We start from the raw sequence: 19,168 nt of genomic DNA, 5'->3' as shown, positions 1-19,168 counted from the left end.
TGGAAAAACAGCACCCCCTGTTTTTATAAGATTGTAAATGCAGGGCATTCTTTATATGAAGAAATGTATAGGTTACTTTTAAAATCAGGTGATTTTATTATAAAATCAGTTTATTCCCTGTGCCGTGCAGGCTCACTTATTTATTGCATGATAGACAGTGTAAATTACAAAGTACAACATCAGGCTTATCACTATTCTGTCAAAAATTTACAGAATAGTGTATTTATAAGCTTCAGCTCCCCCAACCCAAAACATCTTCCCCTGCACCTGCTCTACACTTTGTTCCAGTCCTCCAATCTGATGGTAGTGGTGGGGATTTTTCACTGGCTCTCAGCAGTAACGTCACTGAATCATTAATTTGGCATTTGTTGAGTGAGTCATTGAATCAATCATTCAACTGCTTAGCTCATCAATAATGATTCATTCAGGGGGAAAATCAAGTCTTCTTTTATGAGTGAGTCACTGAATCATTCATTCAACCAATTTGTTCAACAACACTGATTCATTCATGGTTGATACAAGAGATGCTTAATGAATGAGTCATTGAATCAATTATTCAACCCATTAGTTTAACAATTTATTCCGGTAGACCACTACTGTGTGTTGCTCAGAGATGTAGTGGTTAAAGGATTCTCCACCAAAAAATGATAATGCTCTTATCATTTATTCACTGTCATGCCATTCCAGATGTATACAGTGAGGGAAAATTTATTTGATCCCCTGCTGATTTTGTACTTTGCCCTTCTGTGTGTTATCGATTGTTTCAAGAAAACAATTGATAACACACTACGCCATAAAGGACTGAAATCCTGTGGAACCCGCAAGGTCCCCTGCTCAAGAAAGTACATGTACAGGCCTGTCTGAAGTTTGCCAATGAACATCTGAATGATTCAGAAGAGAACTGGGTGAAAGTGTTGTGGTCAGATGACACCAAAATAAAGCTCTTTGGCATCAACTCAATTCACTGTGTTTTGGAGGAGGAGGAATGCTGCCTATGACCCTGAGAACACCATACGCACCATCAAACATGGAGGTGGAAACATTATGCTTTGGGGGTGCCAAATTTTGCCTCAGCCAGGGCATTGAAAATGGGTTGTGGATGGGTATTTCAGCATGACAATGACCCAAAATACACGGTCAAGGCAACAAAGGAGTGGCTGAAGAAGAAGCACATTAAGGTCCTAGAGTGGCCTAGCCAGTCTCCAGACCTTAATCCCATAGAACATTTGTGGAGGGAGCTGAAGGTTCAGTTTGCCAAACTTTTTCGAAATGCGTTTTTCTGGATTTTTTTGTTGTTATTCTGTCTCTCACTGTTTGAATAAACCTACCATTAAAATTGCTGCTGCTGCAAAGCAAGTACAGGAACTTGATGTTGCCAATATATACGCCGACATGGTGCTATGAGTATTTAAGACGTACTGCTGCTGCACAAATAGCACATATAATACCCTGTAGCAGATCTACACAGGTGGAGCTGGGGAGGTGGAGGGTTTTAGAGGAACTCTAAGTGTTTAAGTGGATGTTAACCACCCATTTAAATGTAAAGTAGCAAGCTTACTGGCTCTGTATACAAAATGAACCAATCAGCTTGTACAAGTAGTTTTACACTGTGAATATCATCAGTTTGCATTAACGACCCATCAGTCTACGCCATCTATAGTTTCATGACAGAACTTGGCATTTATAAATGTTTAGATTATTAGTATTTTTACACCTGTCATTCACTTCAGAAGACACTGATTAATCAACTGTTGTATAGATTATATTATATTATGTGGTTTTTGAAGCGTCAGCTTTGAGGGTTCCATCCACTTGCATTATATAAGCTCACAGAAATTGGTTATTTTTCTAAAAATCTGATTGTGCTCAACTGACTTTCTGAACAGGAAAGTCATATACATCTGTGATTCCACAAGGGTTTATTGAACTTGTTTATTGAACTGTTATACAATTCATCACACATCAGCATGGATGTGATTACCTGTGGCTGATATTTGGAACAACAGCACTCTTGCTTGTGTCAAAATATTATTTTGCTACTTTAATGGAAGGGGCTTCTTTCAGAACCTAGTGTTTTATGTTGTGTAGTGTTTTGTATGGTATCTGTGAATTTGGAGTGTTTTGAGAGAGGAGGAGGTCTTACAGATGCTAAGGCACTGAAGCTGAACGGAGCTCTCCATCACTGCCTGCCTCTCTGCTGGCCTTCATTCATCTGTGCCAGAAATGAGCAGGAACAGAATCACTCTTCAGATCAGAGGAGACGAGCCTCCAGTCACATCATAATGTGCATTTATCACCACTGGCACATTGCAGCCCGCCCTATTACAAACTCAGGGCTCTCTGTCTTCACAGTTAAAGCAACACAGCTACCAAAAAATATGTGCGTAGAGCAAGCAACATGTCTGTGTGTGTGCATGTGGACTGGCAATGGACCATTATGCTGTGGAGGGACTGGGCTACCTAGGCATTTCCGCATGCCACGTTTGGGAACTTGCCAGTTTATTCTACATGCACATATGTGGACTCTAACATGGAGTCCACCGCTATGCTGTTCTTTGATGTCTTCAGGACTTTGGAATGAGGACCTATTAGCTCAGTGGGTGTAAGTGCAAGCCCATTGCTACAGAATGGCAGTGTGTTTGTGTGGCTGTGCTTGTGTCTCTGTGGGACTGGCAGGGAGGGGCTGTGGCATGTGACTCATGCCAGGGCTGCTATGGCCACAGATGGCACCTGGGAACTTAGTGCTCAGGGCATGTATATGAGCTGCTCACCTGTGGAGCCCGTGAAGTGCCACTTCCGCAGAGCAGGAGAAACTAGGCAGATCCCAGAAATACACACACTCCCCAATGTGTTCACGAGTCTATACACGTCATGAACTATCGACTCTGCAAAAAATATTCACCAGAAATATATATATATATATATATATATATATACTAGTGTTGTCAAAATTAGCACATTAAGGCAGGCAATACATTTTTTCATTTTCGTTTATATTTTAGCAGAAGTGTTTGTGTTGCACATCATAGAAAGCAACAGGGGGTTTCATAACCCTTTAAGTTCACTTAAATAAAGCCCTGTTTCCACCGCAGGAACTTTACACAGGAACTAGGGACTTTGGGGCAGTACTTCGTGTGTTTCCACTGCAGGAACCAGGGGTGGGTCTTGGCCCCTGAACATGCTGATTGGTTGAGTTCACTCAGCAATGTATTTCAACTGCCATTTATTAGCATAGTTCAAAATATTACTGGTTTTAAGAGTAATTCAGGTGAAAGTGTAGTTGTTTAAAACTCATATTTGCAGTTTATAAAGACAGTGCCTATTTGAAAATCGTGATCACCGGCCGCTCAGTGCTTGTGTATCCCGCCGAGAGCGCCTCGCCTCAGCTAGTCCTTCTGAAATTTACCGCTGGCTCTGATGGCTCTGTAGTGGTTAAACATGAGATAAAATTTGTTTTGGTAAATCTAACAGGTAATCTTTGGTGTCATGAATCTATTATTTGTTCCAGGTCATATAGTTTTTGCTGGCTTTCGTAACTTTATGTATTTATATTATTTATATTTATATATATGTATTATATATTTATTAACTTTATTCAAATGAAAATACATCACCAGGCTATTCGCCTAATAGACCGCAATGGAATACTTTAGACCACAATGGAAACGCAGACAGCAACAGGTCTGGGGAAAAAATATTCCTGGGAAAAAAAGTTTCTGGGAAAAACTGTTCCTGATAATTTCAGTGGCTTTAGTTGTTATTTTTTAAAGTCTAATAAATGTTAAAATTGATAGCTCTCAATTATACTGCAATGTTAAGTGGCTATAGTCAATATGTCACACCCCTTTGAGTTGGTTTCTCCCATCCATTTTTCCCCTCGCTGTTTTCTGTAACTTGGTTTCTCCCTCATCGTCTGCACCTGTGTGTGATAATCAATCTGTCTATTTAATGTGTGTGTTTCCCCTTCTGTCTTGTCGGACCTTAATGTTACCTCCCTGAGTTCCCGTGTTTCCTGTGTTCCTTATGGATTATTAAAGACTGTTTTGTTTCCCGTTCGTTTTTTCCAGTCTTTTGTTTCCGTCGTGTGTTTACAATGTATCACCTCCGACCAGAATTCATCCTCCTCCAGCTGAAGCAGGGGGATTTACTCGAGGGTTATACCATCATGTTCCAGCTTGTAGCTCACACCACCAGCTACCCGGACGACGCACTCTATGACGCGAGCCTAAATGCGTCATGCAGAGCGCCGTCGTCCGAAGACGGCCCTCGAGCGGATTTTGCCGTGTTTGTGGAGTGGACACTGGCGAGAAACCGATCCTCGTTCCCCGCCTGTTCCATGGAGAATCTCGCCGGTGCCACTCCGGACCCAGAGCCCAGCCAGTCACCACCCCAACCCGCGGAAAACCAGCCAGAGCCCACCGATGACGGAGAGCTACAGCCCGCCGCGACCAGCGAGCCATCGCTGAGAGGAGCGGCTGATTGCCACGGAGCCTGAGCTGCACGAACCGTCAGACCAGGTGCGTGAGCTGGCCATAATGACCGCGACGGTGGAGGCTTCAGTGGAATGTGAAAGTGCTGAGGACCGCATTACCCACTGCACCACCACTGAGGGTGAGCTAAATTTGGATCTGGGACAAATTGTGACGAACTGTGAACAAGATTTAAAATATTCTGAAGACATTTTCATTAGACTCCCTGCACATCCTGAACTGTCTGTCAGTGTTAATTTCCCACCCACCCTCCCTCAGTTAACATCTTCCAATAGCCATAATGTTTCAAACATACCACCACTGCTGCCTGTCAGTCCCTCTGCTCACCCCTCAGCCCACCATCTGTGCAGTGGGTTCGCTGTCATCATGGGCGTCATGGCTAGAGGATCCCTCATCTCCGCCTTCAGCCTCTAAGTCCTGGACTCCGCCTCGGCCCTCCGACTCTGCGGCTTCACCCCGTCTCTCAGCTCCCTCGTCTCCAACATCGCACATCGGCCCACCAGCTCCATCGGGCTCCATCGTCCTTTCGGCTCCTCCTCCGCCTTGGTCGCCAGAGTCTTGGGTTCCGCCTTGGCCCTCCGGATCCTCGGTGTCGCCCAGGATCATTGGCTCTCTGTCTCCACCTCGGGCTCTACCACCACCTGCTCCGTCTCCGTCGGTCGGCCCACTGGAGTCGTCCTCCACCATGGCTCCTCCCTCCATCGGCTCCACTGTGGATTTCAATCATGGCTGCGGTCTGGGTCTCACCTGGCCCCTCCTGCTTCAGATCCCTCCTGCCTCCTCCTTGGCTCCTCCCTCCATCATCACCTCCATGGACATTTCCGTCACCACCCTGAACTCCATCTTTTGCCCTCCTCCCGGGAGTCCGTCCTCCGCCAAAACCCCCTCCTAAGATTTTGTACATTGTTTTCCTTGTTTGTCGGCGCAAGGACGCGCCTTTCGGTAGGGGGGAGGTAATGTCACACCCCTGGACTTTGAGTTGGTTTCTCCCATCCACACCCCCCCCCCACCACTGATTTCTGTAACTTGGTTTCTCCCTCATCGTCTGCACCTGTGTGTGATAATCAGTCTGTCTGTTTAATGTGTGTGTTTAAGATCTTGTCAGACCTTAATGTTACCTCCCTGAGTTCCTGTGTTCCTTATGGATTATTAAAGACTGTTTGTTCCTGCCTGATTCCTGACACAATAGTTAAATATTAGTGATCGACACTTCTTGACTGGCAAGACAGCCGCGAGCGGAAAATCAAACAGTGAAAGTGAGTTGTTCAAAACCTTTCTTTTTAGTAAACTCTGTGTACACAAACAATGTTCTCAATGCTCGAGTTCATGTGTAGAGACCCAGGCGATACTTCAAGCAAAGTTTCATGGTGTGTCGAGCCTTCTTAGTGTTGTAAAAATATCAATTTTGATGCGCTCAAAGTTATGCACTTAGTACTCCCATTCACCGGCCATTGACCACAAAGCGAAATCATGGTCAATCTCAAAAACGGCTCGTTTGTCGTAATTATGCTTTTAGATATAAGTTTGTCTCGTTTACAGTAAAAAAAAAAAAAAAAACAGCCCAGGTTGCATTTTGGCAATAGTTATCCTTTAACAAATATTAAAAATGTACTGTATTTTATGTTGTTTCTACATTAATTTCAAGATTGATTGTAGAATTATTGCATATAATAGTATATTTATAAACTTTAATGTTAAGTAGGAATTATTGCGATTAATCATGTTTAATTACAAAAAAAATATGTTATTAATTAGTTCATTTTTACAGCACGATTGACAGCACTTATATATACACTACCTGTCAAATGTTTGGAATCATTAAAATGTTTTGATGTTTTTGAAAAGAGGTTTCCAAAATTCACCAAAGCTGCATTTATTTGATAAAAATACAGTAAAATCTGTAATATTGTGAAACATTACAATTTAAAAGAACTGTTTAAAAGAACAGGTGTTACTCCAGTCTTCAGCGTCACATGATCCTTCAGAAATCATTCTAATTTGCTGATTTGCTGCTCAAGAAACATTTCTTGTTATTTTAAATGTTAAAACAGTTGTGCTACTTAATATTTTAAACGTGATATTATGTCATTCAAAAGTCAGTTAGATATAGGGATAAAATGACTATTTGACGATAAATCGTGATAAAATTCCCCATGGTTAGTATTAACATTTTATATTTTAATTATCATTAAAATCATATTCAATTACTGTGTTTTCATCAAAATACTGTCCAGCATAAAGCAAAGTTTTAAGTAACAATCTTACGTTTTATGTGAAAACATGGTGGAAAGCTGGGAAGTTTTAAAAGGGTGCTAAGGGATTTATACATATAGATAAATAAATATATGAATGAATAAATTATATGAATATGCCTCTGAAGGTTCAGACTGTATTGTTTTCATCTTTGCTCCATGTAATACCGAATAAAGTAGTTTTTAATCACAATGGTGCTTTGTCCATGGAGGTTATGGAAACAGCTCTAATGCTGCTGTTCTATAAGTGCTACCTAGTGTCAGAGATTGGATTTACAGAGAGTTATATTTGATGAAAAACAAGCTTATGTGGATACTACACATTTAAACAATTCGGAAGAGGTATCTAAAATTATTTACAGAGCAGATAAAATACATATAATAATTTATAAATCAGTTAACATTTACTTAACCATTTTCTTTATTTTCAAAGGCTGAAATGTGTGGTTTACCATTTTATGAAACTTTTCGAAAGCTTTATTTGAACATTTCTGAATAGTATCTGGGCATTAACTTTATTTACATTAATTATACTTTATAATATTAACTTTCTTTTGATCAAAGCATCTTTAAAAATGCAACGATTGTAACATTGATGATAAGAACCATTATTAAATAAATGAGTACCAGCGATGCATAATTATTGAGCACCAAATAGCATATTAGAGCGATTTCTGAAAGATCATGTGACACTGATACTGGAGTAATAGCTTCACAGAAATAAATTACATTTTATAAATATAATTTAAAATAATATAATTATCTAAAAATATAATAATTAATTTATATATTTATCTTCAATTTAAATTGAAACTTTTTGTTTAATACAAACTATTTTAATGATTAGGTGCTGAATGACAAAGACCGTATGCTATATTCCTGTCATCTGCAGGTGTTTTTCATCATAGTCTCTGGGGAAGTGGCAACTGTCTTCATTAACCCAAGGTGGAAAAACAACTGATGCTCATATTTGTTCTTTGGAAGAACAATAGTGTGTTTTTAAAAAAGAAGAAGAACCATTAACTCAGATACAGGCTGTTTATTATTTATGGATATGGATAGATGAGATGAGAGTCACAGTCATGACTGGGCTGTGACATTTGCATAGCCTGATTAATGAATTATTGTCAGTTGAGGTGGCATCTCAGTAAGCGTGCGTGGAGGGGTCCCTGAGGAGCCGGGCTCCTTAACAGGGGAAGTAGGATGGTGCAAAACAGTTCTCACCTTTATGTAACACTCAGACGGAGAGACATAGAAAGCCCTAACACTACCTTCTTATCATTCAGAAAAAGCCAAATTAGCTTTCATACCTTTTCCTGTGATTCATCGCAGGGCAGGCGTCGACATTTTGAATGTGCTTTTATCTTGCTAGTGCCTCGCGCACACACTCGCACATGGAGGCTTCTCGATCAGAGTCATTATTTATGTATGAGGAGCAGGGGAACACACCGCTGAGGGTAACCAGGGTAACAACAGAGGTCTTATTCATATTGATTACGGGTGACACAGCAGGTGTTGTGAACCTTTAAATGAGCACAACTGTATTAGACTGTAGAGTAGAGGTCTACATGGACATTAATGTTGAATCCAGTGTTGTTTTTGACAACCATCTTAGATTTAGTCTTAGTCTTTTGGACTAAAATGCTTCTTAGTTTTAGTCAAATTTTAGTCACTTCTATATGTGATAGTTTTAGTCCAATTTTAGTCGACGAAAAGTCAAAAAGGTTTTAGTCTAGTTTTAGTCGACGAAAAGTCAAAAAGGTTTTAGTCTAGTTTTAGTCAAAAAAAGGGAAAAAAGTAGTCTTTTAACAAATTAATGTAGGTCAGTAAGTATTTTGCTGTTGGGTAGTGTCACTTATAAGTTCTGAAAATAGCAGATCTATAGTTCAACACAATGTGAGCTTCCGGATCGACTATTTTCACCAATAATTACAACAATGAAGGAATGTTTTAGAACATAAAAGACAAACAAGGATAGAATGCTAAAACGGCTTGCCATACTAGTATAGCAAAGAGTATTTATTGCTAAAACGGCTTGCCATAGCGTCAGATACTTTTTAAGTTTTAATTGGCATGCACAATAAGCGGAAATGTCATGCATTTTAAACGTCTGACGGACCACCCACTAACATTTTCATCTATTCTCGTCTCGTCAACGAAAACTCACACACGTCTCGTCATGTTTTAGTCATCAACGAGCCATTTTTATCTCGTCATCGTCTCGTTATCGTCATGAAAAAAAGTGGCGTCAACGAAATGATTTCGTCATCGTCATCGTTGACGAAAACAACACTGGTTGAATCCTGAACCAGGTCTGTAAATTAAACCCTGAGACCTGATCTGACCTGTCAAAATCAATCAGCCTTTCTATTTCCTTGAAATTAAACTACACCCTATCATGTTTTCTAAATGATTATTATTGATCTTATTGTGAACAATTCATTCATGCACATTGTCTTCTAGTGAAACTTTTTTTATTATTATACTAGTAAACGTGAAGCCAAGAATGCAGAATTAAGTGAATTACACATTACAAAGTGGCCTTATTTATCTGAAGTGGTCTTTCTGTTTGGCTTTGTGTATGCCTGTGAATCAATCTCATAATGTAACGCAATATAAGGTACAGCTTAATAAAAAGACTGCATAATGCATTTGTATAAAGTCCAAGGGATGTAGTCATTGGCCATCTTTGCCAAGTTCAGAAGGAGTGTTTGCCGAAGTGTGTAATTCTTAGACACGGTGGCGCCACAGTATATCTGAGTGCAGTATTCTCAGGGCCGTGTGCCAGAGCGTTGAGGGGTTATGAGCATTCGGCCAAGCTGTCAATACTGGTTGACCTGCTTATGGTGGCAGTGTAAAGCGTCCAGGCATGGAGTCTTGTTTGCTGTGGCTTCCACCTGTGTGCTGATGTCTGGATTGGTTTATTGAGCTGGCGTGCATTTATGTTTCAATTTTTACTTGTACTCGCAAAAAAGAATTCTTTATTTTGAGGAAAACACTACCTTGTGAAAGTTACTTTTTTCACATCAATCTACACTCCATATACCATAAAGACAAAGCAAAAAACAGAATTGTCACAACTTCGTATATTTTACTAAAAAAAAAAAAAGAAAAGAAAAAAGAAATAAGTACATTGCATAAGTATTCATTCCCTTAACTTAGTACTGAAAGGCTGAAGCACCTTTAGTCTTTTTGGGTATGATGCGACAAACTTTGCACATCTGCATTTGGCAATTATCTGCCATTCTTCGGCTCACCTCTCAAGCTCTGTCAGCTTGGATGGGAGCAGACGCACATTTTCGGGTTTCTCCTGAAATGTTCGATTGAGTTCAAGCCTAGGTTCTGGCTGGGCCATTCAAGAACATTCACTTTTGCTGTGTGCTTAGGGTCATTGTCCTTTTGGAAGGTGAAACTTTACTCCAGTCTGAGGTTCTGAATGCTCTGAACTGGATTTTCATTAAGGCTATCTTAAAATTTTGGTATATTGAGCTTTTCTTCTACTTTGATGAGTCCTTCAGTCTAAAAAACAGTCCTATAGCACATGTCCTTCAAATATGATGCTTGGAATTGAGGTTCATCAGACCAGAGAATCTAGTTTCTCACAGTCTGAGGGTCATTTAGGCACTTTGTGGCAAATTCCAAGTGTTTTTTCATGTCTTCTCTGAGGAGAAGATTGAGTTTGGAAACACCACCATCAAGACCGGACGTTGGTCTTTCTGTAGGTTTCTAATATCTCTACATATTATCATGGAGCTCAACTAGAGTGACCATCAGGTTCTTGGTCACCACTCTAAACAAAGCCCTTCTCCATCAATTGCTCAGTTTGGCCAGGAACCTTCGGAGCAGCAGATTTTTTTCTGAACTCTTCCCCAGATGTATGGTTTGATGCAATCCTGTTTCTGAGCTTTACAGGCAGTTTTTTTTTTTTACCTCAGGGCTTGGTTTTTGCTCTGATATGCATTTTCAGCTGTTAGAACTTTTTATTAGGAAAAATCATACCCATTCAAATTAATTTGCCACAGATTAACTTCACTCGAAGTGTATTAACATCTAAAAGCAATATGAATGCGCAATTGGGCTTAATTTATACTGTCCCAGATAAGGGTATGAATACTTATGCAATGGAATAATTTAAGTTTTTTATTTTATTATATTATAGTGTATGGAGTGTAGATTGATGTAGGAAAAAAGTATTTTAAAGCAGTTTAAAATAAGGCAGCAACATAAAAAATGAAAAATTAAGGGGTATGAAAACTTTCGCAAGGCACTGTTCATGTCAAAAGTTTTTTTCATTTATTTAAACCTCAAATCACTTTAGGTATAGAAATAGAAGAAAAATATGCTTTGGTATTCATAATTATTAGTATTTCATAACTTATTTTTTTCATAATCTTAAAATAAAATTAAAAATGTAGATAATACATTGTTAATACAGGTTTAAATGTCAACAGTTGTTTTGAAGTTATTTCAACTTCAAATCAGACACTATAGAAATATGAAAGCATTTATTTCCACCACATATAAAAAAAAATGAATATGTATTTGCAAAAGGTTTTTTTTATGTGGCAGATATAGGCCTAAGCTTCCTATGGAAGCCCTTTTCTGCCATTGAATACATTTTTTTTTTTTAAATAAGTTCATTGTGACTTTTTGTCTCACAATTCTGACTTTTTTCTAGCAATTGCATAGTTTACATCTCACAATTCTGATTGACTCTAATAACAGTTGTGAAAAATAAAGTCAGAATTGTGAGATAAAAACTTGCAAATCAGACTTTGTTATCAGAATTTCGTGATATTAACTTGCAATTGTGAGAAAAAAGTCAGAACTGCAAAATATAAACTCGCAAATCTGACTTTTTCTCCAAATTGCGTGATATAAACTTGCAGTTATGAAGTTATAATGCAGTTGTAAGTAATTAAGTCAGAATTGTGAGATATAAACTTGCAATTTTGAGATTGTCTTTTTTTCCCCTCAAAATTTAACTTAACTTGCAATTTTGAATTTATCTTACAATTCTGAGAAAAAAGGTCAGAATTGCACGAAAAAGTCAAAATTGCAAAATTATGCCGCAATTCTGACTTTATAACTCGCAACTGCAAGTTTATATTTCACAATTCTGAGAAAAAAAAGTCTGAATATAAAAAAAATAATATAAAGTCTTAATAACCTTTTTTATTTTTTATTCAGTTGTGGAAACAGGCATCCATAGCTTCTATATAAAGCACTAGGCAAAAAACAACAACAACAAAAAAACAAATCTAGGATGTGATTCACTAAAACATTTTTTGACTTAAAATTGTCCAGATTAATTGGAGTTCTCTGGAAACTACATTAGTTGGTCCTTTACTGGTTTATGCCAGCAACATGACCAGCAAAGAACCAGCCTAAAACCAGCCTAAAACCAGCATCAAACCTACCTAACCAGCATATGATGTTTTTTTTTTTTTTCAACAGGGAGGACATTCATAATTATTTTATTAGACTAAATTAATTTTAAACCTTTGATATTTTTTTCTAGTGATGATAATAAATGCAACAAATGATATATACATCATATGAAAGCTCAATAAATAAGCTTTCTATTGATGTATGGTTTATTAGGATAGGACAATATTTGGCCGAGATACATCTATTTGAAAATCTGAAATCTAAGGGTGCAAAAAATCAAAATACTGAGAAAATCACCTTTAAAGTTGTCCAAATTAAGTTCTTAACAATGCATATTACTAATCCAGAATTACATTTTGATAGGTTTACAGTAGGAATTTTACAAAAAATCTTCATGGAACATGATCTTTACTTAATTTCCTAATGATTTTTGACATAAAAGAAAAATCAATAATTTTGACCCATGCAATGTATTTTTGGCTATTGCTACAATATACCCCAGCGACTTAAGACTGGTTTTGTGTTCCAGGGTCACAAATGTGTCTGTTAAAATCTATTTTTGATTTATACATCACCTGCTCAATGTATCAGACGTCTCTAATCTCAGCCAACTACAGATGCAGAGGCAAAAAAAAGAAAAAAAGAATGACCCTCGAGCACCACAGATGTTATTCAGAGTTCACATGAAGAGGTGTTTTTCGTGTTCATGATGTAGTATGATTATCATCATGACACGAGATATGAAACAGAATAGACAGAGCAACTTTAAGAGGAGGAGAACAGAACTAGCTTTATTTTGTCTGAACCAATTTTTTAGTGTTTATCCCCTCTTTTAATGGGTCCTAGTCATGCTTAGCCATTTTCCCTGGTATCGTCACCTCTTCCAGTTGAGCAGGTGGTGTGTTAATTAGCCCTCATCACCTCACTGAAGCCTGACGGAGGAGGAGAGGGTGTAGATCTCCGAGTCTATGGGAGACACTTCGATACAACTGCTGCTGCTATTAGATCAGTTTATTATACAACCTACGATTGTAAAAGCATCAAATATAATTCACGTCCACAAGAAAAAAAAATGTGTTGTGTTAGAAAATTAGACAGTATTTCTTTAAAAAAAAAAAATCTTACTAACCCTTTCTGCACATCTTATAAAAGATGTGTCTATAACAGAGATGTTTGTGCCTACCACAAATCCCTTTCTCTGTGTTCATCTCTCATGTGTAAGCCTGGGGTGGCGGTCTAAACCAATTGTAGCATCCCATATCCGCTCTCACTGACAGTCTGATATGGTTAACCATACCGAGATCCAATTACCCTGCTGCTATTCGCTCTTACTCTTAACACTGTGTGCTCACGCTGAGGTCAGAGGCATAAGACTGCTTCACTTTACTGGAAGTGCCCATGAACCTGGTTAATGTAGCTCACCTCACTCGCACACACACACAAAACTCACCTTCACACAAACAAGTAGGCCATTTCGCTCCCTTTCTTATTCTTTTGGTTTGCTTTTCTCTTGGATGGACACATCAGGCTTTAAATCTGATGTGCTTCACTGGAGCTTTGTTTGCCGTGCAGCAGGATATCGCACAGAGAAAGCGAAATTGGCAATTTGGTGTGGTGGGAAGGAACAAAAAGAGAATCAAACGTCAGTAATACTTAGCAAGAGGTCCTCACATTCAGACGTTATAAGAGCATACATAGGATATTCTCACTATGTAAAAATACATGTTTTAGAAACATTTCATAATGTTATGGTAAATCAGACATTTACAGTAAAATGTTGCTAACGCGCTAAAGTGTAAAATGGCTTGAAATGATGTCTTAGCTACATCGCCGGTCCAAAGTTTGTGATCAGTAAGATTTTCAGTGTTTTTAAAGTCCTTTCTGCTCATTAAGGCTGCATTTATTTGATTAAAAATACAGGAAAAAAACAGTAAAATTGTGAAATAGTATTGCAATTTTAAATAGTGGTTTTCTATTTTAATATACTTTAAAATAGAATTTATTCCTGTAAATGTAAAGCTGAATTTTCAGCATCATTACTCCAGTCTTCAGTGTCACATGATGTTCAGAAATCATTCTCATATGTTTGCAAACAGTTGTGCTACTTAATATTTTTTGGAACCTGTGATACATTTTTCAGAATTCTTTGATGAAAAAAGGTTTAAAAGAATTTATTTAAAATAGAAATCTTTTGTAACACTATACACTAGTGTTTAAAGTTTGGGGTCAGTATATTTTTTTTCTTTCTTTCTTTGAAAGAAATTAATACTTTTATTTAGCAAGGTTGTGTTAAATTGATTTAAAAAAGTGATGATAAAGACTTATATTAAAAAGATGTCTATTTTGAATAAATGCTGTTCTTTTTAACTTTTTAATTATCAAAGAATCCTGAAAAATGTATCACAGGTTCCAAAAATTAAGCAGCACAACTGGTTCCAACATAAAATACAATTATTTCTAAAGGATCATGTGACACTGAAGACTGGAGTAATGATGTAGAAAATTCAGCTTTGCATCACGGAAATAATATTTTAAAATAGAAAATTGTTATTTTAAATTGCAATAATATTTCATAATGTTACCTTTTTTCCCTGTATTTTTGATCAAATAAATTGATGAGCAAGATACTTCTTTAAAAAAAATTAAGTCTTACTGTTTTTTTTTTTGTTTGTTTTTTTTTTTTTTTTTCAAATTTTTGAACGGCAACATATGTTTTATTTTTTTATTTAATTTTAATTAATTTAATTTTTTGTTAATTTTTTTTAATCTATTTAATAATTAATACACCTCTAAGAGACTTCTGTGGTTTGGGCAAGATGATATTAAATATGCCCAAAGCAAAAAATCATATTTTTTCATAAATTGTTTATTATTTTAATGTTATATATCATTGTTTGAATGTTATTTCTGTTGCATTGCCGCTGCTGAGAGTTAAGAAAAATATCCCAAGAACAGTAAAGTATAACTTAAATTATCTTGACAAATCATAAGGCTAATCACAATATTATGTTAGTTAAAATAATGAAAAAAATGTGTATTTTAAATTTAATATTTTCCATATAATATTGTACTAATTTGTGTGTATTTACTATAATGACATTATAAAGGCCACTTATTTAATTGGTAACACTTTACAATGAGGTGTAAGGTGTGTAACGTGATCTAAGAATAAACAATACTACTACAGCATTTATTATTTTAATTTACCATTAGTTAACAAGTTATGCACTGTGAACTAACATAAACAAACAATGAATGACTATTTTTATTAACTAACATGAACAAAGATTAATAAATAGTGTAATAAATATATTGTTCATTGCTTATTCATGTTAGTTAATACTTAAACTAATGTTAACAAATGACACATTATTGTAAAGTGTTACTATTTAGTTCTGCAAACATGTTTTGTTTATAATATCACACTCTATAGCTTTCCCATAAGGCATAGGTGTTTATATATTAGACATGATATGATATTTGGGGATTCTTAGCATAAATATATTTTCTGCCCTCTAGTGGTTATGTATCCTTTCATGTATACAGGACATACTATGTGGTTCCCTAAAGGTGTGCAATATTTAACAATTGAGATCAGAAGTTTACATACACCATGCAAAATCTGCAAATTTTAATTAGCAAATGTTAATTATTTTACCAAAATAAAAGGGATCATACAAAATTCATGTTATTTTTTATTAAGTACTGACCTCAATAAGATATTTCACATCAATAAGATGTCACATAAAAGAAGTTTACATAGTCCATAAGAAAAAATAATAGTTGAATTTATAAAAATGACCCTGTTCAAAAGTTTACATCCCCTTGATTCACAGCTGTTTTTTTTTTTGTTTTTTTTTTGTAGTGATAGTTGTTCAGGAGTGCCTTTGACCTGAACAATTAAACTGCCTGCTGCTCTTCAGAAAAATCCTTCAAGTCCCACAAATTATTTGTTTCATTTTGTGCATTTGGACCCTGAAAGATAACATGCATTTTGTATGATCTCTCTTATTTTGGGAAAATATTTAACATTTTAAAAATTCAGCAAGGTGTAAACTTTTGACCTCAACTGTAGTATAATGATAATAAATACATCATTACATAATATTGTTGAATGTTATTTAATATCTGTATATATATATATATATATATATATATATATAATAACATCTCAAAATGGTCTTTTCTTTCAGTTATGATGAATGTGTGGGACAGGGGACGCAGATATATGTTCCTACGGATGATCCGCCACCCTACTCCCTCACCGACCCGTGCCGGGAGCATCCCGCCCCACACCGTCACAGAGAAATGGAGGATCTGCTCGCTGGTGCTTCTTGGGTGTCAGCAAGTGGCTCTTCCCAATACCCAACCAGACTACAAGACTTCAGGCACCAGCCAATTGCCTCCATCTCTTTGTCAGCCTTGCCTTTAGAGGAGGCGCCCCCATATGAGGCAGTAGTGAGTGAACAAAACCAGCCCCTTCCTCTGATGCCCCTGGATCTGCTCAAACACACTACAACAGACAGCAGTCCTCAGGACAGCGTTTCACACAGGATCCTGTAATGAGCACACTCATGCGTCACCTGTACCAAACCAGCTTTGAGAGGGACTCTTTTGTTTGGCTGGGGTCCCCAGGCTGAAGCCCACAGTTACATCTCACTTTAGCCGACACAGACACCGCACCTCCTGGGAGCCACCATAGGAGCACAGGGCTATCGACCACTTTTTTGTGTGTCACCTCACCTTGTCTATTGCTTATGGTGTAATTAGATGTCAACATGTGTCTTCTGGTAGACTGATAGATGATTTCAATTTCACAAGCAACACAGCTAATTTCAACAAGCATTGAAATGTGCCCGTCTGGATGTCAGAAAGAGCAGAAAGCTTTTCAATAAACAGGGGGCCGTAATAGAGAAATTTATTTAGGAATAGAAATGTATCTTTCTTTTTAGTGTGAAAATGTGCATTCCTGCATGAGTGACTGTATTCCACATAACTGTTTGTTACAACTTTACTCGTTTTTTTTTTTCTTCACATTTTGGGTTGGTTTGAACTATTTACGTTTTGTAAACTGAATACTTTTTAAAGATAATATTTTGGAAATTTCATAGAATAACTAGCAAAGATGAGAAATTACCTTTAATAGCAATTTGAATGTCATCAGAAAATCTATATGCTTTTAATTCATGCTTCTTCTTTTTTTACACGTCATTCCATTTCTTTGCTCCTTTACATCAGTGGTTCTCAACCAGAGGGCCAGGGCCCATTAAGAGCCTAAACCAAACTTTCCAATAAGTCTTAGAATTATTAGGGGTTCAAGCGCATAGCGCTGAAACCCTATTGTAATTGTTAGAATGGTCACAGATCAGTGATCTCCACATAAACTGATCATATTGACCAAACCGTAAGTGATAGAGACTTGAAACTTGAAGGGATGGTAGTACTCACACCACCTACAACGTGACCAAGGCTCGCCCCTATCAGCCTGACGGGGGCGCTACACTGATCAAAAGTATGAACTAGTCCTAGGTTTTTCGCCTGATCAGAACCAAATCAGTACAGAAGGATTCTCTGAAGAGTGAATATCAATAATTATCAAAAAAAAAATGTTGAACTTTCGACTCACCGTTGCAAAGGGGTGCCAAAACTTTTGAAAATGGGCAGGGCCACTTTTAGTAAAATCCCTATAACTCCTGAACGGAATGAGATATCTCTGCCAAACTCAGAACACTTATGTAAGAGCTCAATCTGAGGTCACAGAAAAAAAGTCACAGAGCTTGGCCACTTTGGTGGCGCTATAAACGTTTATAACTCTGCAATCATTTGTCCTATCAACATGAAAATTGGTATGCACGGCCTTTGTCCAAAGGTTAATAGAGGCCGATCAAAACAAAACTCGGTGGGCCTGTTTGTCTCATAGCCCAAAAGGTTTGAGGGGGTGATATTGCACTTTTTTTTTTTTACGCAAACGCACAATATTCATATCGTACGGCAGACAACTTTTTTGCCTCTAGAACCACTGCTTGTCAATCAAATCGTTTGTTAAATTAAAAAAATACTTTTGCGAATGAATCCTAGGTTTTTCATCTACAAAACAAAAAACACTGCGTAACAATTCTCTAGACTCTCTAGGCCAATAATGATCAAAAACTGTTGTAATTTACCTTTGGGAAGCAAATTTACCCAAAATCCTATGAAGCCTAAAGGAAAACTCAAAACTTCACGAAACCTGGTGAGCACATGCGACAGGTGATTCTAAACAAGCATGCAAAGTTTTAAGGAGTTCGGACCACAGCTGGCACTATATCAGTCATAAATGTTTAAAAAAAAACATTTAAAAAAATGCTTTTTAATCATGTATTTACTCCTTATATTTATTTTTTTCCCTTATATGCCTTAAGCGCTTGAACCCCCGGTAATCGCTACTTGCAGCTATGTTCTAAATGTTGTTATATTAACATAATCTTAAAGAAATGGTTTACCCAAAAATTTAAATTTGCTGAAAATGTACTCACTGGAGAACATCCCAGTTTGTTTCTTCCTCTGAACAGATTTGGAAAAAAAAAAAATTCATTACATCAATTGCTCACCACAGAATCCTCTGCAGTGAACGGGTGCCGTCAGATCACAGCTGATAAAAACATCACAATAATCCACAAGTAATTTTACATGAGCCCAGTCCATCAATTAATATCTTGTGAAGTGAAAAGCTTTTAACTTTAAACTGTTGCTTCTGGCCAAAATACCAGTCCATGATCCATAATAATGCTTTTGTTCAGTGAAAAGTCCATCCCCTGCTGTCCTCTCACATCAAAACCCACTGACATATTTGTTTAGAAGTGCTTTGAACTCTTCTCACTTGTAATTGGGGTTCAAATTTTACATATTTCTTTTCTGAATGAGACAAGACAACTTTTTAGCCAGCAGCAATGGTTTGTAAAAAAAAATGTTAATAACAAAGTTAAAAATGAGCCTTATTAATTACTTGTGGATTATTGTGATGTATTTATCAGATGTTTAGACTCTCATACCAAC

General features: G+C 37.0%; 1 protein-coding gene across 1 annotated transcript in view; it reads left to right on the top strand.

The window, feature by feature from the left end:
• bean1 (brain expressed, associated with NEDD4, 1) overlaps nucleotides 1-16,721 on the top strand; it is a 59,728-nt gene extending 43,007 nt beyond the window's left edge. The window contains exon 4 of the mRNA XM_073835855.1: nucleotides 16,327-16,721. Coding sequence (XP_073691956.1) covers nucleotides 16,327-16,696 — 370 coding nt within the window. The 3' untranslated portion in view covers nucleotides 16,697-16,721. The remainder of the gene's footprint in view (nucleotides 1-16,326) is intronic.
• Nucleotides 16,722-19,168: the final 2,447 nt, after the last annotated feature.

The sequence above is a fragment of the Garra rufa genome, chromosome 3 (assembly GCF_049309525.1).
Source record: "Garra rufa chromosome 3, GarRuf1.0, whole genome shotgun sequence".
In the NCBI taxonomy this organism is placed as follows: domain Eukaryota; kingdom Metazoa; phylum Chordata; class Actinopteri; order Cypriniformes; family Cyprinidae; genus Garra; species Garra rufa.
The sequence above is the reverse complement of the archived record's forward strand: the minus strand, read 5'-3'. Positions and strand labels throughout refer to the sequence as shown.